Source organism: Petaurus breviceps, unplaced genomic scaffold, assembly GCF_028583685.1.
Source record: "Petaurus breviceps papuanus isolate PSGF00001 unplaced genomic scaffold, PetGlider_PUasm1.0 76, whole genome shotgun sequence".
NCBI lineage: Eukaryota > Metazoa > Chordata > Mammalia > Diprotodontia > Petauridae > Petaurus > Petaurus breviceps.
This window is the reverse complement of record NW_027186473.1, coordinates 49,902,173-49,929,618: the sequence shown is the minus strand read 5'-3', so window position 1 is coordinate 49,929,618 and position 27,446 is coordinate 49,902,173. Positions and strand designations below refer to the sequence as shown.

The 27,446-nt window shown below is 39.3% G+C and overlaps 1 protein-coding gene across 6 annotated transcripts in view; it reads left to right on the top strand.

Moving 5' to 3' along the window:
- Positions 1-27,446, top strand: part of SLC10A7 (solute carrier family 10 member 7) — a 294,204-nt gene that overhangs the window by 18,441 nt on the left and 248,317 nt on the right. For 5 of the 6 annotated variants that reach the window (XM_069105475.1, XM_069105474.1, XM_069105473.1 and 2 more), the window contains exon 4: positions 1,769-1,844. In XM_069105475.1, coding sequence (XP_068961576.1) covers positions 1,769-1,844 — 76 coding nt within the window. Of the gene's footprint in view, positions 1-1,768; positions 1,845-5,727; positions 5,851-27,446 lie in introns of those variants that run through there. The other variant, XM_069105479.1, reaches the window with a different exon arrangement.

Here is a 27,446-nt window from a genome sequence, read left to right as displayed (position 1 = left end):
CAAAGATGAGTCTTCCACATTCCAGGCCCAGCGCTCTCTCCATTTCACCACTTAGCTGCCCCAAAAGATTAGTTAGTCAACATGTATTAAAGGCCTACTATGTACCAAGCACTGTGCCAAATGCTGGGGGTACAAATGAAGACAAAGGACTGTGCTTGCTTTCCAGGCTCACAGTCTACTGAAGGAGACAACATGCAGATAGCCACATACAAACAAGCTCTATGCAGTTTGGATATATTGTGGACAGTCAACACGGCAAAGGTGCTAGAACTAAGGGGCAATGGGAGAGGCTTCCTGCAGAAAGTGGGATTTTGGTTGGAACTTGAAGGAAGCCAGGGGAGCCAGGAGGTGGAGATGGGGAGGAGGGGAATTCCAGGAGTGGGAGACAGTCAGTAAAAGTACCTGGAGGTGAAGTGTCTTTCAAGGACCAGCAAGGAGGTCAGTGTCATCAGATTACAGAATATGTGAGAGGAGATAAGGTGCAGGAAGAATGGAAAATCTCAAGGAGCAGATTATTGAGGCTCTGAAAAGCCTCCTGGAGGTAATAGGGAGCTGTTGAGGAGGGGGCATGACATGGTCAGATGGCCTCCTTCAAGGCCTCTATTTAGGTCCTATTAGATGTACTTTTCCCATAGGAGAAGTGTCTTTTTTCTTCTTGGCCTCTCCATCTATCTACCTGTTCTCCTCATTCCCCTGGCTCTTTCAGTACATTACTCTCTTTATTATTTTTATTAATTTATACGCTTCCTTCATTATGATCATTAATCTCACTTTTTCCATTGGCTCCTTCTTCTATGCAGAATAGACTGTGATCCTCATCTTGGAAAAAATGTTACCCTTTCAGCTGCCATCCCACATCATGTAATTGTATGGTCCCCCCTCATCATGTGAGGAAATGGAGGCCTGGTATGCAGGGATGCCCCTTTCTCATTTCCCTTTCGCACTTCTTCAGTGCCTGACTTATTTTCACTGCCTCATTTTCTCAGATCCTACCCCAGCACTCTGTTGAAGCTTTCTCAAAGGTTACTTTTAGATCCCAAAATCCATTGAATTTTCCCCTCCTTTTCCTCCTCCTTGCCACCTCTGGGACATGCCACACTTTTGAACACCCTCTCCTTCTCAAAATACTTTTCTTCCTTATGTTTTCAGATTCAATAAAATTTAACCTGAAGTTTTTACCTCATTTAAAACTCTGTGGAGGATACTACCCAGAAAGATCAGTTACATTTAGCTTGGGTTATATTGCAAAATCTTTCTTGATTAAATTTTTTTTTTTTACCGTGTGATTCTTTTAATATCTTTTGGAAAAACGAAATAATTACTTTTAATGCCCAGAATTACCTGAGGTATAAAGTCATATACATTTGTGCTAGTCCAGAGAGAAAATTCTGAGCTTGTGTATGTGGGATTTCTTGTTCAGCCCTTTAAGGACTGCTGCCTCCCATGGAGATCGAGCAGCTAGTAGACTGCAGCACAGTGAACAGAATGTTGGATTTGGCATCAGGAGCACCAGCATTCAAATCCTGCTCCCGACACTAGCAGAATAAGGCACTTAAGTGATCTCTGCCTCGGTTTTTAAATCTGTAAACTGGGATGCTTTGCAAACCTTAAAATAGTATATAAATGCTAGAATCATCCTCATCGAAAGTCACCAGAGTTTGAATATACATTCACATTTCTGTATTTTCATTTGCTCTGATCTCAGTTCAGTTGAGTGGAAGAAATTTAAAAAGCTCATTTACATGTTATTTTATATTTTATTTTTCAGTTTACAAACAGTTGGTTGCATGCCGCCTCCTGTTTCTTCTGCAGTGATCTTAACCAAAGCTGTTGGTGGGAATGAGGTGAGTCTTGGAGCCAACTTATTTTAAAAATAAAGTGGTTACTCCTTGTCAGTACATATTTTCAGAGAATCTCAGGGTTGTAAGTGACCTCAGGTGCCATCTTGTCCAGTTGTCCACCTAGATCAAGAGTCCTTTCTAACACATCCCTGACGAGTGGTCATCCAGCTTTTGTTTGAACACCTTCATCAAGGGGGATGCAACTATTTCTCCAGGCATCCCCGGACACTTTAGTAGAGTTCAGATTGTTGGGAGATTTTCTTTGCATCAAGATTTTGCCTCTTTAAATCTCCTCATTTTTCCTAATTCTGCTCTTAAGGCTTATATCACAGAACTGGGGATGGGAGGACAAGGGATGGGTGAAACTTACCATGGCAGATTTGTTTTTATTTCTTGTAAAAATAATTTATTGATATTTTTTATAACATGTTTATCTCTGAACATATTCCCTTTCTCCTCTCCATCTGCAAATTATGAAAGAAGTAGATGCATTCATATGTTAGAATGATGCTGAAACTGATATTAAAGGGTAGAATCTGCGATTCACAAAAATTAAAGGAGGGAAATATTCAAATTAAAGATGAGTTCTTGATGTTCTATGAAGTAGTATAATGGATTAAAGAAATTTAGCAACAAAGGAGCCCAGTGGAACTGGACTTTTTTTTTTTTTACCTCTAAGACCACAAGCAAAAGCTAACCTGATTTGTAACAAATTGGGAGAAACTAGGGTGACTAACAGGGAAAAAAATAATGAAACAGCATTAAAAGTTGTTGGAGTCATTTCCAAACGGAAAATTTAGTAATTTGTCCAGAAGAGAACTAATGTAAACTTGAGGAAAATCATCAGAACAAACCTGGAATAAAATAGAAGACTGTATCTGTGTCACATAAACATTTGCTAGATGGTTGTAGGTTTCGGTTTAAATGGTTATTAAGTAAATCTGGTTCTCTCCCTCACCTGTGTAGGTCCTGTCCCCTCATACCTTTTGCAGATGAGTTAGTGAGTTACTAGAGCCCCAAAATTTCAGCATGTGGTAGCCCAAGATCGCAGACCTTCCTGAACCTCATTAGATTGGTCCTCTCGTAGCAAACACAAAAACAAAAGCAGAAGCCGTTAACAATTTAACAAATTTCTCTAGGGTGACTTCAGTGCTTCTAGGATACCCTAGAATCTAAGTCAGGGGTGGGGAAACTTTTGACTAAGTCTAAGTTTTACAGAACAAATCCTTTTATTAAGGGAATTTGTTCTGTGAAGTTAATAAAAGGATTTGTTTTGCAAAATTTGGATTTAGTCAAAAGGCTGCACCCAAGGACCTAGAGGGCCATGAGTCGCCTTGAGGCTACAGGTTCCCCACCCTGATCTAAGTTGATGTCCTTCACACCTTGCTTATCAACCAAAATTGATTCAGTTATAGCACATACAGAAAAGTAGGAGTGACAGCAGAAGCAATGAAAGTGAATATGATATCTTAGGTGGTTGAAATGAAAAAAAAAATTACCTTCTTTTAAGCCACCAACACGTTATTGATCAGAGGCTGACAACCAATAGGGTGTCTAGTTGAACCAACCTCTTTATACCATCCTCAACCATTTGGATTCGTGCTGTAGAGACAGACATAGCCATGGTGCCCCTGGGACACAAATGACAATGGGAAAATATGCTTTAGTTCTATCAAGCTTAAAAGGGGGACAAAGGAAATTATTTCTTTATTAGATGGAGAAAGAGAACCAATAACAGATGGCAACTACTTGTATAAAAAAGTCAATTGTAATTTGATAATCAGTACAAGCAATGCAAAGGATTGGAGACAGACCAGGAAGAAACACTCTCAAGGTTCCATAAGTTGACTCTTTTTTCATTTCCTTTCTTCTCCTTTCCTTTGCTCTCCATCTCTCTTTCTTTTCTTTTTCTTTTTTAACATTTAGAGTTTTGTGTGCTGGCTGGTTTATATAGAATGGTAGGAGGAAATGCTGTACTTATTTACCACACAACTTAAGTAAATCAGGCAAAATAGTGGGGGTGAGTTTCACTTTAATTAGTGTAATTTTTAAGTTAGGAAATATTTGCAAATAAATTTTTTTTATTAGTAGTAGTATGTATAGAAAACATACATAGTCTCCTTTTTTTTTCTTAACCAAGTTCTGTTTTAAAAGTTGTTTTGTAAATTATTTTGGACTCAGAACATATTTCTCATAAAAGTAGTATTTTAAATGGTAGATGGGTTTGGAGGCCAGCCTTGTCTATCCTGTTCTATAATATAGCAGAACTATAGTTTTCCCTGTGTTCTGAGTTTGGGAAGTAGAAAATCATTCAATGCGTGAGGAGAGAAAAGGAGAAAGAAACAAACCACCTTCTTTCTTGGCACCATGCCAATCTTCAGCAAAATTTGAAATGTTCAGAGTTTATCTTTGGCCTTCTTCCATATTCCACCATATCTTTCTTTGAGATTTAGAAGTTTACATGTACATGAATGAAAAGTTAAACATAATCATGAGGCACTATCTGATTAAAAGCCAAATGACTGGTACAGGAAATAGGTACTATTTGGAGGTGCTGGGGTGGTCAAGGAAGGATTCATAGAAGTGGCAGTAGTTGATCTGGGACACGAAGCATAGGCAGGATTTTGTCTATGAAGAGATGGAAAGGTAGATAGACATCATGAAGAAGGCCCTGGCTGAGCAGGGTAACCCTGTCGTCCCTCTGTCTGGCCCAGGTAAAAGATCTGGGTTGGGAATACTGATAGTAAGCTTGGAAAAGTCATTTGACCTCAAGTTGCATAAGACTGTGAGTGCCAGGCTCAGGAATTTGGGATGTATCCTTTTGGTTTGTTATGGGAAAAGATGAGATCCCAGGATACCCTCATTTGTATAAGTCTTTAAGTTTTATCTCTTGTGATGTGGTCATTTATATTCTAGGAAAGTGTGATCTACTTAGATTATTCTCCTGGGAGATCGATGTGCAACTGCTCAAAAGGTTGGGTATGAAGAGTAATTTTAGACAGTTCACTGTTAAATAGGGAGGCTTATCCAATGCTGCCTTATGGGGGAGGAGGGTCAGTTGTGAGGACTAATTAATTTTCTTAGATAATGGAATAGAAAATTAACTTTTAAAATACAGAGGTTTTACCAACTTCCATGGAGGTTCCCTAGAATTTTAGAGATTAGAATTAGAGTAACCTTGGTCAATTTGGAGAAATATTTAGAAGTAAACAGGCTGGTGCTCAGTATAGAAAAATGAAAAATATATATCTTTAGGAAAATATTATGTAAATTACAATAACTGAGAATATATAGAAAGTACTATTTAAGACCATTTTTTCATTTTGTATTTGCTTTTAAAACATTTTTATTGATGTCTTTTTTAAACGTAAACTATATTTTTCAGTATATCCCTCCCCCCTCTCCCAGAGAGTAATCCCTTATCACAGTGAATTGGAAAAAAAAAAAAAGTTCAACAGAACTAACCAAATACGTCAACTGAGTCTGACATATGCAGTATTCCATGCCAATAGTCCCCACAGCTCTGTAGAGAAAGAGGAAGTCTGTGCCCCTCATGTCTCTTCTTTGTGATCAGGTTTGGTCTTCATAATTTCACAACATTCAGTTTCAGTGGTTTTGTTCTTTCCACATTGTTGTAATCATTTAAAATATTTTTCCCTGGTTGTTCTTAAAACACTTTTAATACCTTCTACTTTTTATGTCAGTTCATTTCCTGAAATTACCCTGGGGCCCCACACTGTGCTCATCCTTGAAATAAAGAAAAGAATTAAGAAAAACCAACAGATAAAATGGCCATGTTTGATGACAGCCTATTTCTCCTGCCTCTCTTCTAAGAGGAGGAAAGTGTGTTTCACATCTTTTTTAATACCGAGATTTTTCATTGCAGGAGAGGTTTCCAAAATGGACTATACCACCCCTTGGAGAGTGCTGGAATGATCCAGGAGTGGGGGTGGTGGTGGTATTATTAGCCTTGTGTACAACTGGGGGGTGTTGAATAAAAATAGAGGGGCAGTGGAAGCTTAAGAAGAGAAGAAAATTTTGAAAAACTTTATACATGTTTCATCTGTTGTATAACAGAGTTAAAGTGATTACATTATTGCCCAGATAAACACATGAAATGCAAGTTATAACTGATCAGTAGTCAAGTCTGCTGACAGGTATTAACAAGCAAGTGTTGGCAGGCAAACATACCACCCATTGGGAAGTCCAGCATGTATCAGCAGGAATGTGTGTGTGTGTGTGTGTGTGTGTGTGTGTGTGTGTGTAATGACTTGTTTACAATATGATACCATATGGCTACAAGACTCGATACTGCATCATCAGAATTTCAATGCAAGAAAAAACCCACAAATTTATAATAAATTATTAAATTTAAGGTACACCATTAAAAAGTCATTTTTTTAAATGATGCAAATTTTTAAAAAGACCACTAAAGGGATGCCAATTTTTAAAAATATTAAAGGGTTAAGAAAAGTAGATTTCCAGGGGCCTGCCAAGTCATTGTTTTTTTTTAAGGGGTGGTAGGCCAAATAAGTTTGGGAATCTGCTATAAAGGGAGCTGCCTTTCAGTGTGATTTTTGTTCACATTATTACATATCCTCATGGTTCTGCTTACTTTACTATATCAGCTCATACATATCCTCCTAGGATTCTCTGAATTCCATGTATTTCCTATGATTGATTTACAGTTATATTCCATTATATTTACTTTATCTCTCTCAGCTTTCTCTACTATTCTACCTTAAGTGGGGTACTCCGTTATTTTGTGTGTTTTTGCTACCATGACAAGTGATGTTACAAATTTTAGGGGTTATATGAGAACTTACTTTCTTTGACTTCTTAGAGTATGTACCAAAAGTGAGTCAAAGGGCTAAAAGTTTTTTCTGTAATATGTCTATGAAAAGAGTTAGCAATCTTTGTAGGCTCTGACAAGGAAGCAAAGTAATGTAAATGGTAAGACATTTGTGATAGAGAGAATAGGATAGGATGATAGGAGTCACATCCTTAATAGTAAAAATGTTGTCAGGGAAAACTTAAATTTAGTAAATAAATTATGAATCTCATACCAATTACACTATTGTATTGTTGGAAATTATACCATCACTTCAGTGTTTATTATATTGTATAGCTTAGACATAATTTTTGTACAGTGACTTTTCACATTTGTCTGTTCACCCTGCCTAATTAGCAGTCTTAATGAAAGTACTGTGAATTGGTGCTTCTTGCTAATTGCCGACTGTATTGGTTATCCATTTGGGGGTCACAACATGAGAAGGCTTTCTGAGAATTATTCCTGGGGAAAGTGACTTGTGTTTTTAAGTCCAATGTCATAGGCATTTAAGGTGTCATTCTAATTAGAGGCTCTTTCTCATTTGATTCCTACAAAAGCTGTATATGTTGCATTGATTTGAAATGAAAGAGCCTTTTGTGTTCAGCAATTCAATTCATTCTAACAGTCCTTTATTAAACCTCTACTGTGAGCACGAATGTTGTATTTGGAGTCATGAACACTTGGGTTCAAAGTTGGCTTTGCTACTTAAAACCAGTGTGACTTTGGGTAAATTTTCTCACTTCTGGGCCTCAGCGCCTTCATCTATAAAATGTGGAGATAGCCTACATAAACTATCATAATAATGATAGTTATTATTACTGCATAGTATTTTAAGGTTTTCAAAAAGCTATATGTGAACTCACAACAACCCTATGAGGTGGGTGCTGTTGTTATTCTCATTTTAACAGAAAAGTAAACTGGGGCACCCAGAGTTTAATTGACTTGCCCAGGGTCACAAATCTAGTTGTGTCTAAGGTTTGATTCGAACTCATGTTTTCTGCCTCCAAGTCCTTTCTCTACCTACCTGTTGTGATAGTAATGGAATATAAAGATCCCCCTGTATTGGCTTGGTTTTCAAATTGATTGTGTTAAAACCCAGAGCTTGTTAATCCCACCTGTGGGGTGGACTTGTTGATGTGAAAAGAGAGTCCTGAACTGGGAGGAGCTGGTGACATAGATTTTGGAGAGACAAGAGAGAGGCAGAAGAACTTTTTGGAAGCAGCACCCTCGTGGAGGCAGAGAGAGAGACTGAGAGGATTGCTGAGGGCTACTTTGAATTGCCCTGGACTTTTGAGACCTGCCCCCAGAGCTGCCAAAGACTGAGGAGACATGGCTGTTTTGCTGGTACTTTGTCTGTCTGTTTTGATGTTGTTTTGCCAGATTTGTCCACTGGTGAAAGTCCTGTTGAAGAAGTCCTGGAACCTGGCTGTTGGCTAAGAGCTCCTGAGACTGTCCTGCAGACAGAGAGTGAATACTGTCCACTGGTGAAGGGCAGTGCTGTTGTTGCAGGGGTCTGGGAACCTTTCTGTTGGTTCAGAGCTACTGAGACTGTCCTGCAGACAGAGAGTGAATACTGTCCACTGGTGAAGGACAGTGCTGTTGTTGCAGGGGTCTGGAGACTGTCCTGCAGACAGAGAGTGAATACTGTCCACTAGTGAAGGACAGTGCTGTTGTTGCAGGGGTCTGGGAACCTTTCTGTTGGTTCAGAGCTACTGAGACTGTCCTGCAGACAGAGAGTGAATACTGTCCACTGGTGAAGGGCAGTGCTGTTGTTGCAGGGGTCTGAGAACCTTTCTGTTGGTTCAGAAGCCCTGAAGAAGGATTTTCTTGTTGTATGTTTACAGAAATCCTGGGAGAGGGTTTTGCTAATGTTTTCAGGGGTTCTAGGACTGTTCTGCAGACAGAGGATGAATCAATGAAGAGATTGGCAATGTATCTCGTGGCCTTGCTAAGCCTTGTCTCCCCAGGAACTAAGATTGCTGAGAACTTGCCTCATGTCAAGATGAAGAAAAGACCTCCATTTGGGTATTAAGTGCTGTGCTTAAACTTGTAACTCTGGGGTAGATTCAATTGTGATCCAGGAGTGGGGAACTTTTGACCTTTTTGTGTTCTATGGTTGAACAAATGAATGTACTTTACTTAGATTGGAAACTAATCTCCATTTGAGAAGAGGGACTTTGTGGTGGACTAAATGAAGGTACAGCTTAGGGGTGGAGTAGTATTTAGAACAGGGACTTTGTAATTGATTGAATGAATGGAAGGTCCTGGGGTGGGGTAGTACTTGGAGATTATTTAATCACACTTAGTAAATGCTGTATTTTGAATGATGTCATATTTTGACCTCTGTTCTTGGTTTGTCACTGAGTAAAATGGAGAGCACCTATGCTGGTATTTTGAACCTTGGGAAGTTGCCTTTCCTTGGCATTACATTACACCTGTCATGACTTCTTAGGTTTCCTTCTTGCTCTAGATTGATTATTCTTAAAAGATAAAAATGAAATAGGCAACTAACTTACATTCTACAGGGAGGATACAATTTATAGGCAAGTAACAATACTACTGGGAAAATTGAGGAGAGAGTATAACCAGCCAGTGGTGGGGATCAGGGAAGATTTCATGTAAGAGGTCACACCCGAGGGAAGGAAGACCAGAATTCTGAAGAAGAGGAGAATATTCTCAGAATCTGAAAGAACTTTTGCAAATGTATGTGGGGGGGGGGGGGGGGGGGATTACAGTATCCTATTGAAGGAATGCCTGATCGTCTAGCTTGGCTATGATGTAGTTTGTGAAGGGGAACTCCTTTAATTCTACAGCTTCTGACTGAAAGACTATATGTATGAAATGACATTGCATAAATCCAGTGCTTGCACTATCTCATGATTGGTTCTGTACCACTGAAGTGTACTTAGAAGTATATTAGCTTTTGAAGGATATTTATCAGCACATTGTTCTTTACATCAATGTAATATAGGAACAATTTAAAATTTTTAAATGGTTCCTTGTTTGGTTTCTCATAAGTGTTCTTTCATTTCTTTGTTATTTTTTCTTTATCTGTGATGCTGTTTCCCTATTTACCTTTCTTGACTTCTTAAGGTTTCCTTCTTGCTCTAGATTGATTATTCTTAAAAGATAAAAATGAAATAGGCAACTAACTTGTTTGGTTTCTCATAAGTGTTCTTTCATTTCTTTGTTATTTTTTCTTTATCTGTGATGCTGTTTCCCTGTTTGCCTTTCTTGATGTTATCAATTATTTTATTACCTTATCTGATATTGATTTCAGATTCTGCTTTTTATAGTCACTTGAAGCATAGTAGATTTTGTTCCATCCACTTAGTCATATTCTGAATGTGTCTTTATATTTTAAATATAGTTCTAGTCATACCATACAGCAAATGGTTGGTATGTTTTTCCTATCCATTCCTTTTCTTGGGAAATATTTCTTTCAAAGTGTTTTTAACTTCGAAGTTTTTTGTTTTTGTTTTGTTTTTTTTTGGAGGGGGGAAGGCAGGGCAATTGGGGTTAAGTGACTTGCCCAAGGTCACACAGCTAGTGTTAAGTGTCTGAGGCTGGATTTGAACTCTGGTCCTCCTGACTCCAAGACCGGTGCTCTTTTCACTGCACTACCTAGCTTCCCCAACTTCACAGTTTTTGTTAGTTTTTCTGTGTGTAGATTGACCTATTACCGTGTAAATTGGCTGTACTGCTGGAAAAGGAGAGTTAATTTTGAGGGATATTTAACTGAAATAAGGAAAAACCATTTATATACAATAGTGCCAGTAAAGTAGTCAAAAGATCATTGTTCTCAAGAAAAAATTTAAAGAATCAAAAAGAATTTATAAAACACCCTTTATAACCCTAGGTGCTGGGAATATATGAATATATATATATATATATATATATATATATACAAAGAATAACACTTCTATTTCTAATGGGGAAGACAAGTGCATATTAAAAAACATACATCACAGTTATGAACTGTATAAATGCACATATGTACAAAGCACTTAGAAGAAAAATAGGAGCTAAGTAGTTGGAGCACCGATAACAAGTCCTATACCTTTTTGGATCTTGCAATAGGTCTCAGTATAGCTTGAAACAAATTGTGCCTAGATATGTGCTTGTTGAAAACTTTCTCTATGTGTATCACTTTTTTTTTATAAGCAATTGGGGTTAAGTAACTTGCTCAAGGTTACATGGCCAGTTATTTTGTGTGGGTGCCAAGTATCTGAGGCCGGAACCGATCCCAGGTCTCCTGACGCCGGGGCCAGCGCTCTTACTCATTGTGCCACCTGGCCGCCCCTGTGTATCACTTTAAAATATAGTGCTATTAATGTTGATAAATTCAGAGTTAAAATTTTGGGGAAAATAAAACCAAAAGGGGAAGGAAAGGAGGAGGGAAGGGGAGGGAAGCTAGATATGCACATTTAAATATATAAAGTAAGGTCTTTGCTGTCAAAGAACTATAACTGAGGAGTGTCATCCATTAGGGAATGCTTGAACAGATTGTTATACGAATATGATGGAGTTTCAGAGAAAGCTAGGAATTCTTACATGAACTGATGCTGAGGGAAATGAGCAGAACCAAGAGAACGGTTTATATAATAATAGTATTGCAAAAAACAAACTAATTTCAGAGACTCAAGAACTGTGATCAATGCAAGGACCAGCTGGGATTCCAATGTAGCATGCTACATATTTCCTGACAGTTGACAGAGTCAGAATTTGATGGAGACATATATTTTTTTAGATATAAACATGGTGGGGATTTGTTTTGCTCAACTACACATATCTGTTACAAGGTTTTTGTTTTTGTTTTTCATTGTGTGTATGTGGGTGTTTGTGGGAAGTGAGTGGATAGCAGTGGGAGGGAGAGAAGTATATTTGTTGAAACAAATTAAATTTAAAAAACCCGCAAACTCAACACTTTCTCTCCTTTCTTACCCTTCTTTGAGTATTTGACTGAAAGGAAGGAAATATTTCTGTTTGCACTTTTATTGGCATATTTTCATTGGCAAATCAGACTATTTGTAAACATTGATAGTCGATCAGCTTTGATCCTTGATCTCCTTGAAGCAGGAAGGTAATGAGTTGGAAATATATGTGTTTTCAGTTCCATCTCCGGGTTAGTTCCCCAGTCTTTTCAAAGGAAACCTCAGGTGTCTCCTGGGAAAAGAAAATTATTACATGAGGTGAACTCTTTAAGTCTTAGACCAAGGTCACGGCAGCCAGAGTGTATTTCAAAAAGGTTTTCTGTCTGCTTGGAAAGCAAATGAAGTTCTCATTACTAACTTTAAAATTACACTTATGAGAGAGTTTTTGTTAAAGGTGAAAGATCAAGTTCATCATAGACCAACTGGAGTCTGAAAGTTCAGTGTCTGGCATATCACCGAAGCATGAAAGATTACCTGATTTTGCATCATCAGTGGGGAGTTAATAGTGCGAATTCTACGCATGAAGATGAGATTCCTTAAAACATTCATAAAGGTAGTTACTGTCAGGTAGAATGCTTACAGAGTGCTTGTGGCAGTTCAGAAGCATGAAGTTCTTTCACTCTGTTTCCCTGGCTTAGATTCAACAAGTCACCAAGCTTTTCTAGTTGTTGTTGTTTTTAATTCATTTTAATTTTTCTGTAAATTTATATTTTTATTTTGTTTATTTTTGTAATTGTTTTTATTTTTTATTCATCATTCGTTATTATTTTAGTGAATTAGTTTTTACTTTATTTTTCTGTAAAAGGTTTAAATAATGAGCCAAATTATCTTCAGTGCCTTTAGCCTTAATAATAATAATAATAATAATGTCATATAGCATAATAATTTATGTAGTACTGTGAGGTTTACAAAGTTGCTTTGTGCGCATCATCTCTTTGGATACTCATAGGAACCCTCTGAGGTAGGTGCTTATTATCCTTATTTTAGGGTTGAGGCAACTGAGGTTTAGTGACTTGTTCAGGGTTATAGATTTGGGAAGTGTCTGAGGTAAGATTAGAACTCAAGATTGCAAGTTCTGTGTTGTGTCTACTATGGCTTGTTGTCTCTAATATCATTCTCCAGTGGCGTACTTGAGGAATCTGGATCCCCAGTGCTAGTGGAATATATGATAGATAGAGATTGTCTTGTCCAACTTCTACATTTTACAGATGGCCAAGATTAGACCAAAATGGCAGAGATGAGATTTGAATCCCAGTTATGTGATTTCAAACCCAGGGCTCTTTTTATTATGCCTTACTGTCTCCTTGAAGGGTGGGGGGCCTGAGGGAACAGTAATGGCTCTCTGCTCTTAAGCCTTTTCTTTATAAGAGAAGGATGGAAAGTTCCTGCTTTCATCACTTGGGCATCCAGAGCAGCAGGAGACAACAGAACTCTTCTCCCACTGCCCCATCTGAATCAGCTCTCGGGTCACAAGTTTTGGGTCAGATTAGGATGCCTGGAGGAGTCAGGAGCCATGTTTGCTAATACACTGGTAGGATGAGTATACTTATGCACTTATTAGGAAGCTAGGTGTTTTGAGGAGGCAAATATATATATATATATATATATATGTATATATACACACATTTACATATATAAATTTATTATACACAATATATACATACACATGTATATTAAAATATCTTATACATAATTTGCGCAGAAGTGTTTCCAATTTGCTGAAGTGATGATTTTGAAGATTCTCAGTGTGTAGATTGGCATCTCTCAGGTGCCTAGCAGGCTTGTTGCAAACAGATCTGGAAGACATGAATTTCAGATCTGATTGCTGCTTATTTGAAAAACTTCTTTGGAATCATATTGTCCCATATTTTAACAAGTGCTTTATGCTGTGATTTAATTCCATTGTATGCCCTCAGATGATCATAAAGCTAGAAGGGAGTATAGATATTATCTAGTCTAATTCCTCATTTTATTTTCAAATATCTTATTTTAATTTTATTAACAAATGAGATATATCACATACATATATATAAACACTTCACAAACTTTAAAGTGCTATATAATATATGTGTAACAATACTTACAGTTATTTTTGTTATTACTATTTTACAAATGAGGAATAAATAAAACAGTACTTACGGTTATTTTTTTAATTGTTATTACCATTTTACAAATGAGGAAACTAAAATCTAGAAAGCTTAAGTCACTTTTTTCAAGGTCATACAGCTGTAAGTAGCACTCATAGGATTGGAACCTAGGTCCTTCTGAACTCCAATAATATGTCCTTTTGCATCATTCAGTAGTAGTAATGGCTGTAGTAATGGCTCTCTGCCCCCAAGCCTTCTGTCTGATAGCGGAGGATGGCAGACTCTCCTTCACTTTCTGTGCCTCTTGCTTTCCCCTTTGCCCATTATTATCCACTAATTGCTAAAATAATGTTTATTTTTAATTTTCCATACACATTATGTACTTGAATCATGATGCAGACACAGATCTAGAACTCCAGAGTGGACAGCTACATACTTGACATTTTGTGTCTTGCCCAGACATTCCCGTTTGATTGGAGTATTTGAAGGGAAGGATGCATTTCTGATGAGACACTGTTCTCACCCCATCAAATCTTTGACTTTCAGATCAGATATTTATGGTTCCAGGGGAACCACTCTGTTGGTTCCCTGGTCTGTTGGGTGGTCAGTCTCTTGTCCATCATGTGACACTTTGTGCAGCAGAGAGCCTTAAATCCTTTGGTCTGTTCTCTGATCTGCTCTCCCTGTGTAGCTCAGCCAGTGATATTTGGTCTGGCCCCATGCTGCTGGACATTATTGTACCGTGAAACCTGAAAGTCTCCCTGCCAAAGATCGCTTTTAGGAAGCAGGATAGAGAGGGCAAATAATCAGCAGCTGAACAGGGAAACATAATAGCTAATATTAATGATAACTAACATTTATATGGTGTTTTAAGGTTTGTATAACACTTTACAAATATTTAATTTGAACCTCACAGCAACCTTAGGAGGTAGGTGCTGTTTCTGTCCCCATTTTTCAGATGAAAAAACAAAGGCAGATGGAGGTTAAGTGACTTGCCTAGGGTTGCACAGCTAGCAGGTATCTGAGGCCAGATTTGAACTCAGATCTTCCTGACTCTAGGTCTAAAACTCTATCCTGGGAAGTGGTGAGGAAACAAGCATTTATATAGTATCTACTATGTGGTGAATTTGAACTCAGTTCTTCCTGATTCCAGGTCCAACACTCTATCCAGGGGAGGGGTGAGGAAATAAGAGTTTATTTAGTGCCTCCTGTATGCCAGACAAGGTGCTAAGCACTATAAAATATCATTTGATCCTCACAACAACCCTGGGAGGTAGGTGCCATTTTACAGTTGAGGAAAATGAGGTAGATAGAGGTGAAGTGATCGGCCCAGGAAATCACATAGCCAGTAATGTCTGAGGCTGGATTTGAACTTGGATCTTGCTGACTGGAGACCTAGAACTCTATACATTGCTCCACCTAGTGGTCCAGCTTCTTAGATTTATAGATGCGGAAAATAAGGCCCGGAGCTGTGAGGGGCCTCATCTGTACCTGAGGTCACAGAGGTAGGAGATAGCAGACACCAAGCTTGCTCATTCTGTCAGTCACTGACCTGCTTGGGCTGTAAAGTGAGAAGCTGAACGTCATAGATGTGGGTGTTGGCCCCCCACAGGAACAAGGGATGCCATCTTGGATATGTGCGCCTCCTGAGATTAGAAGGCGGCAGACCAGAATGAGCCCGAGAAGTTCCCCCCCCCCCAGCCTTGCTTAAAAACCAGACAAGCCCTTCTTGGGTTCTGCCTCTGAGTTGCACCCCATAGCCCCGGAGGTCCCCAAGGCTCTGTGGGAGGCTTCCTGCCCCAGCCCTTCACAGTTAGCACTGAGGCTTGTGACCTCGCTAGCTCAGCTATGACCTCTGTGTAGATGATACCCTGACTTTTCTCCTGAGCCAGGGACATGTGTTTGCTTTTCTTTGTGTGCTCATAGTTTAGTGCGGTGCCCAGAACACAGTTAATGCCTAATAAATGCTTGTTGGCTGGATCACTGACTAAATGAAAACATCAGTAGTTTCATCCAGTCATTAACTCACTTGGTGAGGCTGAAACTGCCGGATTTGCCATCTCCTTCACCATGACCTATAATGGGGAGCACACTTAGGCAGAAGCACTTAGGTGTGAACCTGTTGGTCTAGGCCCCTCATGCATAGATCGAGGTAGGCAGAGCTGTGAGCTAATGCCCAAAGGCATGTATTTGTATGTTAAGTCAGTGTATTAGTCCCTCTCCTGCTGTTCTCCTTCCATTATACCTTTCTCCTGTGTTTGACTGAACAAGTTGTAGCATGTGGGCTGTTCTTGAAAACCCTTTGCTTGGTGGGGTGTGAGGCACTGGGGCTGGGACCAGGACTGCCCAGCCATAAGAGTTAGAACAGAAAGACAGCCCCTAGGTTATCTAGACACCTTACCTTACTGAAGAAAGTGAGGTCCAGAGAAGTGCTTAACAAGGGGGGGTCCAGTCACTGCGGGCAGCAGGATAGAAATCCAGGAAGGCCATACACAGTTAGAGGGGCTTTTTCATTACAAAGTAGGCAGCCAGGTAGGAAGTGGAGACACCCACAGACGAGCCTTTCCCAGGAAATGGCGATCAGAGCAGGGCGAGATTTTGACCCAAGCAGAGGCTGGGAGGGTAGGAAGTAACCTGGAGACAAGAACAGCCTCAGCCCCGGGTCATAGCAGGTAAACAGGTCGTTTGGATAAGGGAAGAAGAATTCTATTCAGCTGGCACGTATTAAGCATCTCCTGTGTTCCAGGCTCTGTGTTAGAGATGCAAAGACAGAAACACAGCAGCCCCTGCTCTCAGGGAGAGAAGAGACAGAAGAATAGAAGAGAGAGAGGAGAGAAGAGAAAGAGAAGGGAGAGAGGAGAAAGATAGGAGAGGAGGGAGAGAGAGAAAAGAGAATAGGAAAGAGGAGAGAAGAATAGAAAGAAGAGAAGAGAAAAAGGGAGAAGAGAGAGAAGGGGGAAGGAAAAAGGAAAAGAGGGACAGAGAAAAGATATTGGGGACAACCTTCTTCCTTGGACCTTATATAGGACTTTATTTTACAAGTCTCTAACACTCTTATAAAATAGTCTGTATTACTGTTATCCCTGTTTGTTTCTCATTCCCTTTTTGTGTTCAAGGATTGATGAGAGCAGGGACTGTGTGTCACTTAAACTTTGTATCCCTTCTGGTGCCCATCTCAGAACAGATGCTCTTAAACATAGATCATATAGGTTAATGAATGAAACGCCGTGATTCACTGCAGATAGAGTATTGATAGATAAGTGGTTAACTGAAGGGAATAAACATTTATGTAGGGGTCAGGTACTATGCAAAGCACTTTACAAATATTATCTCCTTTGATCATCACAACAACCCTGAGAGGAGGGTGCTATTATTACCCCCCATTTTTCAGTTGAGGAAACTGAAGCAAACAAGTAAAATGACTTGTTCAGAATCACAAAGCTGGTGAGTATCTGAGGCCAGATTTGAATTCAGCTTGTCCTTACTCCAGGCCCAGTGCTGTCCACTGGGCTCCCAGGATCAGTAGCTTGGTTGCTAAGGAAATTGTTTTCCTGACTGGGAGTCGAGCAAAAGAGAAGGGGTTTTACTTTATCTCTTCCAGATTTGCAGAGTTCCTGTGGTTTTTTTTTCTCTTCTTATGTGGAAAGGGATGGGGGGGGGCAGGGAAATGTAGAATGTCACCATGACAGTTGAGCTGCCTTTTAATAATAGAAAAAAGGATTAGTAGATTCTAATCATGGGGAAGCATCAAGGCTTTGCTCCTTATTTTTTTTTAACTTTTTTTTTGGAGGTGGGGAGGGGAGGCAGTTGGGGTTAAGTGACTTGCCCAAGGTCACTCAGCTAGTAAGTGTCAGGTGTCTGAGATCACATTTGGACTTAGGTCCCCCTTACTCCAGGAGCAGTGCTCTATACACTGAGCCATCTAGCTGCCTCTAAGGCTTTGCTCCTTTAAAAAAACAAAAAACAACAAACCTGTTAATTCAGGCTAGAGGAGAGAATCCTATAGGATGGGCCCTAAACTTTCCTATGTATCACAATCTCCTTAGCCATGCTGGTGAAGCCTGTGCACCCATTCTCAGAATAGTGTTTGTAAATGTATAAAATAAAATCCATAGGTTTATGAAGGAGAACAATTATATTGAAATACAGGTATCAACATATTAAAAAACAAGTTCACAGACCACAGGCTAAGAATTCCTGCTCTAGGACTGGTAGTGCTCAAGCTAGAGATGGCTTGCTTGGAAACTATGAATGGGATTTTATTTTGTACAATTCTCCTTTTAAAAAAAATAAATTGGGGGTGGCTAGATGGCGAGGTTAATAGAGCATGGACCCTGAAGTCAGGAGGACCTGAGTTCAAATCCGGCCTCAGACACTTAACACTTACTAGCCATGTGACCTTGGGTAAGTCGCTTAACCCCAGCTGCCCTTCAAAAAGCAAAAATAATAATAGTAATAATAATAATACTAATAAATAGCATTTCATTTTTCCCAATTATGTGTAAAGACAATTTTTAACAATGTTAAAAAAAATTTAAGTTCCAGATTTTCTCCCACTCTTCCCCTGCCACTTGCTCCTTCCCAAAGAAGTAAGCAGTTTGATGTCAGTTATGTATGTGCAGTCATATAAAATATTTTTCCATATTAGTCATGTTATAAAAGAAAAAACAGAACAAAGGAAAAAAAATAAAGTGAAAAATCATATGCCTTGATCTAAATTCAGACTCCATCAGTTCTTTCTCTGGAGGTGAATAGCAGTTTTCATCATGAGTCCTTTGAAATTGTATTCAATCATTGTATTCCTTTGAATAGCTAAGTCATTCACAGCTGATCATTGTACAATATTGCTATTACTATGTATGGTGTTCTGCTTCTGCTTCGTTCTGCATCAGTTCATATAAATCTTTCCAGGTTTTTCTGAAATGATGTTGCTCACCATTTCTTATAGCACAAGTCATGAATGGGATTTTAAATGTCTGAGAACATTATAGGTGAAAAGAATAAAAGGTTTTCCTGAGAGTGGAAGGGAAAGTATGATCATCATAATATTAAATCAACAAGCCACAGGATACAGATACCAAAATAAGACAGCCTCTGCCCTCAAAGGAAAAAGGTCAAGATGCAGTGTGTTCCCAGATGGGATAAATACAGGATGTAGACACACACACACACACACACACACACAATTAATACAAAGTTATTTTGGTAATGAGGAGGATTAATAGCTGGGGGGTAATCTAGAAAGTCCTTTCTGAAAGAAACTTTCATTGGAGCTAAGCCCTGAAGGGAGCCTGGGGTTGCCAGAAGTACATGCAAGGAAGGAGATCATTCCAGGCCTTTGGGAAAGTGTAAATGAAAGCCCAAGTGGAAAGTGGAATGTCATCATCAGGGACCAGCAAGCATCCCAGTTAAGCTCAAACATAGGAGGAAGAAAGTATAATGATCTTAGAGGCAGGAACCAGGTGGGGAAGGACTTTTAAAATGCTACTTAGAAGAGTTTGTGTTGGATCCTAGAGGCAGTAGGGGAAGCTGGGGCATGACTTGAGCAGGCTGCTAGTTGTGTCATACTGATGCCCAGAGTGCCTTACAGCCATCATCTCATGTGAATATTTACTTAAGTAGGGGTTTAAAAACAGTTGAATTGAGGGGAAGACGGTATGTCCATGACTCTTGGTATGCTCTGTAGATCTTGCCTTTAACTACTGTGACATCCTTTATTAAAATACTTTAAGGATCTGTGTTTTTGTTCATTGTAATCCTACAATTAGCACAGCTCACAAACATGTTAATTTTATTGATGGGAGTATGAGAATTGCTGTGGCTGTAAAATGTGTCATCTTGTAGCCAGCTTCATAATATTTTGACTACACCTTAGTTTTAGAAAAAATAGTAATTAGCATTTAGTTTATTAAAATAAATCCATAAATTATAGCAAGTTTTTCTTTTGTGAGAAAAAAAAACTTGCATTATTGGCTGAATCATGTGCTATTCTTCTCTCAATTATTCAGGTCTGAGAAGATCTCTCTGTAAACCTTAAAATAATGTACAGATGCCAGCCATTATTACTATGCTGTTACTGTTATTATTGCTGTAATGATCCTAGGCTTTCCAGGTTGATTAAAACCTTGCTCTCTGTTATGATCTCTACATCCCAGCCAAGCCAGAGTCCTTGCTGTTCCTCATAAGTAACATTCTGTCTCTGGCGTGTTCTCCTGCCCATTGGATCTCCTAGCTCCTTTCAAGGCATGACTGAAGTGCCACCACCTTTAAGACACCTTTCCTGATTCCCCTAGTTGTTAGTAGCCCCTTTGTATTTATTTTGTATATATCATATTTACTTCTCTATGAATGGATTATTTCCACTCCGCAGAATACAAGATCTTTGAGGGTGGGAGTCGTTTTGTTTTTGTATTTGCATCCTCGGGGACCAGCCTATGCCAGGCACATAGGAAGTGATTAATAAATGCTTGTATATTGGATATAGGAAACACTTAATAAATGCTTGTCCATTGACTGAGTCTAAGATCCTGACAAGACTTTATGGTGCTTCCAGGAATTCCCAATTTGTATTTTGTGAAATTTTGCTCTAGGCTTGAAAGGCGTGTTTCTTTTTCTTTCTTTCTTGCTCTGTAAGTTTTATAATAAAATAGAAACCACCTCTTCTCTGTAGGAAAACTGAGCTAAACTGGGGATTTTTGGACAGAGAGAAGCTTAATGACCTGTTGATTTGGGGGGATTGGATAAATAAGAATTAAGTCCAGACCCCTTTCTCTTTGTGTTTCTGTCAGGACTGGTGAATGAGAGCAGTATCATCTTATCCTGGTTGCAAATGGGAGATTGGTGGTGGAAGTGGATTGTGGTAACAACCACCCAGTAATAGAAAAGGAGACATTTAGCCTATCTCATTCCCTCTCTCTTTCCCTAAACCCTCCAGAAACAGACTGGTGTCCAGGTATTTACCTTGCACTGTCGTCCTAAAAGAAATCAGACCTGTAACCAGGTATACAAATCCTACAGTGGTGGCTAAATTAAAGTCCAAACTCCTCAGAATGCCATTCAGTGATACCCACATTATGCTTGCAACTTATTTTTTCTAGGTTTATTATTCACCAAAATAAGCTCTGTCATTCAGCCAAACTGGATTACATTCCCCTTTCTGTTGGTACCTCAGATTTTCTTCCCTTTTCCTTTTGCTGTTTCCTCTCTGAAATGGACTAGCCTTTTACCACCACCTTCCGCCCCCTCCTTACCCCCCCCCTCCACTTCAGCCTTTTGAAAATCTTATCTATCCTTAAGATTCATCCCACATGACACCTTTTTTGCTCTGTCTAACCAAATATGATCCACAAATATGAATCCCTCCACTATTTTCCCTTTCTTTTCTGGCCATTATAACATCTTTTCCTTATCTATTGCTTATTTGCGTAATTTGTCATTTTCTCTGTTTTGATTGTAAAGGTCATTGAGGGTATGGACTAGGTTCTCTTCTTTTGTGTCTCCTTGTAATGTCCCTTGTAATGGGATATAAGATCTTCCCCTCCTATTAATAGGCCCATTAATAAGGGAAGCTTGCTTAGGGGAGGCTTGCTTGTAGAAAGGCTTTCACACCTTTTGCTAATTTCTAATTAGGCACTGAGTCACCAAGGTTGTGATGCCTTCTGGCTCTGAGAAGTGTGTGTGGGGGAGGTGGGGGTGGGGGGGTTGCTTGATATTTTGCTTTGAGGGCTCACTCACGATACGATAAGGATCTTGTGATTCCCTGGTCAAGATTCTGAGTGACCTATATTCAGAGCTCCTCACCTGCTCTTTCAATCCAGGGATGTATGTAAAGTGTATAGCAATATTGCTTTGATTCAGAGCACTGTCTGTTGGTCTTTATTTCTCTGTTTCTATTTTCTCTGAAGTTCAGGGTGTTGACTTTTCCCCTGAACTAGTGAATGTGATTTAAAAAGATTGACCCCTTACCTTATTCCTATTGAATCTGGCTTGAGGAGGGAGGGAAATACACACTAAATAGGGGATCTCACCCTCCAGGAGAATGGGGGGCAAGGGGATGAGAGGGGGGATGAGGCTGGGGGGAGGGAAGTTGGAAGTACCCACTTTTGAAAAGGGACAGGATCAAAGTAGAGAATAGAACGGGTGGGAGGGAAATGTAGTCAGTCTTTTACAATATATCTGCTATGTTATTGTTTTGCATTAGCCGCACATGTACAACCTATACTGAACTGCTTGTCTCCCCAGTGGGGGTGGGTGGCAGGGGGGGAAGGGAATGAATCTGGGATTGAAAGTTTTAAAATCAAATATTCAAATATATATATATATATGTGTGTGTGTGTGTGTGTATATATATATATATATATATATATACTATTATTAATACCATCTTACATGTAATTAAGAAATGGGATGTACAGGCACTGAGGCCTGTAGAGACCCACTGGAAAAGTCGAAATGGGTATGGGAGAAAATATGGGAGAGAGCAGACTGGAGGTGGGGATATCATGTGGGACTGCTGTTTTGGGGGAATGGGTGGGGGGAAAAACTGGGAGAAAATTTGTAACTCAAAATCTGGTGGAAACGAATGATGTAAATCAGAAGTTAATAAAGCATTAAAAAAAAAAAGATTGACCCCTTAAACAATTGTCTTTCCTAGTAAAGAAAATCTAAGAACCTGTGCTAGCAGCCATCCTGGGTATGCCAGTGTGGTTGCTGCTATACCCCTGAAGGGTCTACAATACTCAATAAATATTTGTTGAATTGAATTATAGAAGTAAAATAGAGAAGCTTCTCTTTGAGGTTCCTTCTGTTCCAGTTGGTCTATTATGAACAGAAACAACAAAGCCCAAGAAAATCCAGCTTTTGATATCTCACAGCAATAAAAGTTGAAAGTTGGAACAACTCTGGAATTTCTCTCCCTTTGAAGCAAGAGGCTGACTGAAGATTAATAATGGTTCTTGTTTCAAAAGCTTACTCGAGTAAGTGGTCAATGGTGATGTTCTGTGGTGATGTGGGGCAACTTTCCTAAGCTCGGACCTTGGATAGGAAGGTAATCAGTAGGCAGGTGGGGTGAAAGAGGGATAAGCCCAAGAGGAAGGCCAAGGCTAAATCTTATGATTTCTTCCTTGTAGCACCTACTTCTGCCTGTGTTGCGGCTGAGGCATGAAGGAGAATCTTTATTCTTGGCCCCTGTATCTTCCCACAGTAAGCTTACATTCACTTTGGCAGACATATAGGTGAAGAAATCTAATGCAAGGAAGAATGTAAGTAGTGCACAAAGGAGAGATCTAGATAAGGTGCCCGTGAAATGTTTGAAGAGAGAGAAAACACTTTTAGGTGAGGGGGATGGAGTTCATTCTAGGGATGTATGAATTCATGAAGGTAGGAAGTGGAAGAGCAAGGGTAATTTGGTGGTGGTGATAGGAGCTAATAGCCCTGTTTGGCTTGAAAATAGAGTACATGAAGATAATATAAGACAGAAAAGGTAGATTGCTGCCATATTATCAGGTTAGACAGTAGAGAGCTGAAGATTTTTGAACAGGAAGGTAACACTGACCTATGCATGAGGAAGATTAGACTGGATATAAGGAGATCCATTAGTAGTTTGGGTGAGAGATGATTAGAACTAGGAGGTAGGCTGGGTAAGTGGAGAGAAGAATATTGGTGATAGATACAGTAGAGATAGAATCAGAAGGATTTGATAGGTGGTTGGGTGGAGATGGGGGGAGGTAGAATGAATGAAGGGTCATACATTTAGAACCAGAAAAGTCATATCATTTTAAAAGATGAAGAACCTAAGATAAGGAGAGGTTTTGTCACATGTTACAATCACACATGTTACAATGGGCACTGAGTACACACTCAGTATTATTTCATTTTACCTTGCTATGACTGTCTGGAGTAAAAAAAATCCTAATGAGAGGCAGTTCAGAGAGGAGAATGACTTAAGGTAGATGATAATGAATTTAATTTAGGACATGTTAAGTTTCAGGTGCCAGTGGGCCATTTACATGGAGACATCCAACAGATAACTGAGATGTAGAGCTCTAGGGAGAAATCAGGGATGGATATGGAGATTTGGGAGCTATCTGCAGGGAGATGATAATTGAGCCCTTGGGAGGGAGTAGATGAGTAGAAGGAGAATGTATGGAGAGGAGAAGCCTTGGGTGAGACCATATCAGCCATAAAGGGATATAGCAGGGAGTGGCACCTGTCTTTAATTTGAGTTCTGTAGGATCAGCTGGATGTATTTGTCAACAGGGTTGTGCATGTGATATTTTCTGTGGAACTGATATTTGTGCTGAAATAAAGGGAATAAGTACAGTAACATTAGAAATCACACTAATGTAGGTTTCTCAGTCTTACCCCTATATTAGTCCATTTAACAGCCCTGGTTTTATGGTGCGCTATGCAATAGTGCTGTCCTGTTAAATGATTAGTCTACTGGTGTTTTAAAAAGAAATCCTGAATTTGAAAGGTGTATTGGCTGTGACTAATTGGTGATGAATTAATCATTTCTGTCTTGACAGCTTATTTGAATGACCTAGAAGTTAGCAGTTTGGGGGATTGAGATTTTCTTATTGAATGTCATTTTATTGCTTTTGGGGTTTATGATTTAAAAGTGAGATTTTTCACCCTTGGTATAGTAAACATTGAGCCAGTTTTAGTAGAATAGCTGGGAAACCGTAGTAGGAAGTTTTTTTTTTATCTTAGAAAGTCTTTCTTATTTTAGGGGTCACTGAATTTCTGTTTCTTGAAAAGAATTGTTATCTCGCCCCTTTCTTTATATATACATTCATTCCTTCAGCCAGCATTTCTTAAGTTGCCTTACTATATGTCAGTTACAGTGTGAGGTGCTAGGGATATGCAGACAAAAACAGACCCTGCCCTCAAGAAGCTTACATTCTACCTTCCTATCCTAATAACAGTTGATATTTACCCAGCTCTTGAAAGTCTGTAAAGCTCTTTACACTCTTGAACCTCATAATGCAGCCCTGTGAGATGCATCATTGCCACTTACAGATGAGGAGACTGAGGCAGAGAGATGGAGTGACTTGCCCGTGATCACACAGATAGTGTCCATAGCAGATCTCACTAATAACTCTGTTCAACACTTTACCCACTAGGCCAGAGGTATCATAACTCTCTGTCAGTTCTGAACCAGGTTAGAATGTAATTGAGAAATATTTAACAAAATACATAAAAATACAGTCCAATAAAAATAATGTTAATTTGGTGTTTTTTTAGCTAGCAGGGATCCTTTTCTACCTGAGTTTGGCCACAGTGCCTCCTGTCTCAGCTTGGATGGCATTTTCTTACATGGCCTTCCTCTCCAACCCCATCCGTTTCTTGTTCTTTCCTTTTTCCGGATGTGCAGACTTTAGAGTTTGTAGATGACCCCAAGGTACTTTAATTTGAAAAAGCATTCCCTCAACAAACATTTATGAGTATATAATGTGTGACAGCCATTGTGAGAGATACAGAGATTAATAAAACATGGACCTTGCCATTAAGGATCATACAGATTAATGGTCTGAACTAACTAACTTCATTTAGGGCCCATAAGAAAAAACTCGGAACTCTAGTCTTCTTGTTTGCCTAGCCTGGGAGGCAAGCTAGTTGAGTCAGTGGATGAAGTGCTGGGCTTAAAGTCAGGAAGACCTGATTCAGACACTTACTAGCTGGGTGACCCTGGGCAACGCACTCAACCCTGTTTGCCTCAGTTTTCTCATCTGTAAAATGACCTGGAGAAGGAAATGCCAAACCGCTCCAGTATCTTAGCCAAGAGAACCCCAGATGGGGTCCTGAAGAGTTGGACATGAATGAACCACAGCAACTTGTTACCCTGTCAGAAGTAAGTCCACATTTGCCACTTAGCTGTGTGACCTTGGAGTCAGGAAGACTGAGTTCAAATCCCGCCTTCGACACCCAGAGAGCTGTGAGACTCTGAGTCTCTTAATCTCTCTGAGCCTTGATGACCTTATTTGTAAATTGGGGATAATAACACCATCTATTTAACAGGATTGTTGTGAGGATCAGATGAGGTAATTATATATATACATCTCCTTTCAGGCCTACCAGATCTCTTTAATCTCTCTGACCTTTGATTTTCTCCATCTGAAAAACAGATTTAATAGTGTTTGGACCATGTTCCTCATAGTGTCATCAGTGTCAAATGTGTTTATGAAGTATTTCATAAACTGTAAATCATCAGATCAACATTAGAGTATTGTTATTATTATCATTTTATCTTGTGATCGTTTTTTGGAATTCACTTAGGAATGGTTCTGAGAAGTTGCTGTGGGCTTTTTTTTTATTCTTTTTGTATTTAATGTTTTGTGGACTGCTGCACAGGTGAATAAAATAATTTTCTTGTAATTGCATAAAATCATCGGCATATAGCCACCAAAAGTATCCTTGGTTTAACTACAGTTGGTTTACAAGGTGATGGGGATGATAGGAACCTTGGGCTTTTTATTCCAGTAGCTTGGCAATTATGAGTATTTGGTATGGCGATATCTATTTAAAAAGTCATTTAAAATTTTTATGGAACAATGCAAGGTCTGTCAATTGTGGTCTACAGTTCTATGGGTTATGATGCTCTGATTTCAGTACTGTAACGTGTGGAGCTCTAGATTTGTAGCATAGCCATCTGTTGTCTTTTAATTTATGAAAAGTAGTGCATTTCTGATGTTTAATCTTGGCCACCAGGTCATGCATGACTTGCTAGATATTTTTTAGATGCCACATTTTTACAGATTTCAGTGATGCTACACAGTTTCTGCATTCTCTTTGTGACATCTAACTTAATCAATGTATTCAGACCCTTAAGGATAACTTACCTATACTTTCTGGTGGTGATGACTGGGTCCTGAGTTGCTGCTCTTCTACCCCCCTGCTGTGATAAACACATCCATATGGTTTAGCCATTGGTTGAACATTTCTTTGTCGCCATATTGTTGGGTGAGTTTCTATGATTTTTGTTCATGGAGGCCCTTTTGATTAACTTCTTAGCTGTTTCATAGGCTTTATTTAGAAGTAGACCATTTTCAATAACGTTTGACCAATGTGATAACCCAAGCCTGTTGTCAGCCTTTACTCTTTGTGGGTGAAGTGATACCCATTTGTTCCAAAAGTAATGTTCTCCTTATGCAGAATGGTTGATGAGTGAGTGTTAGGTTTAATCGAAAATTCAATTTAAGAAAGGGTTACCTTAAAATACCCTTTTTAGAATACATTGAAATGCACTTAGCATTAAGGTTCTGCTGAATATTGTTTTAAAATCCTTTGATGACTGGGAAGGCCCTTGGGTGAGACTTGGAGTCGCAGGACTTGAGCTGTATTAGAGTCCTGGCTTTCTCGTTTATTACTTTTGTGATCTGGGGCGAATTGTTTGAGCTAAGTGAACTCTGAGGTTCCTTTCAGCTCCAAACCTATTGCCCTATGAGAATTTTGTAGTGCTTTTGGAGGGTCACTGTCATTTGGAGTCAGGAAGTTGTTCAGTTGTGTCCAATTGTGACCCCATTTTTTTTTTTTTGGCAAAGATAGTGGAGTGGTTTGCCATTTCCTTCTCCAGTTCATTTTACAGATGAAAAAACTGAGGCAAACAGGGTTAAGTGACTTGTCCAGTGTCACCCAGCTAGGAAGACTCTAAGGCCACATTTAAAGTTAGGAAAATGAGTCTTCCTGACTCTAGGCCTGGCACTCTGTCCAGTGTACCACTGAGCTACCTTAGGCACATGAAGAGATAACTTTT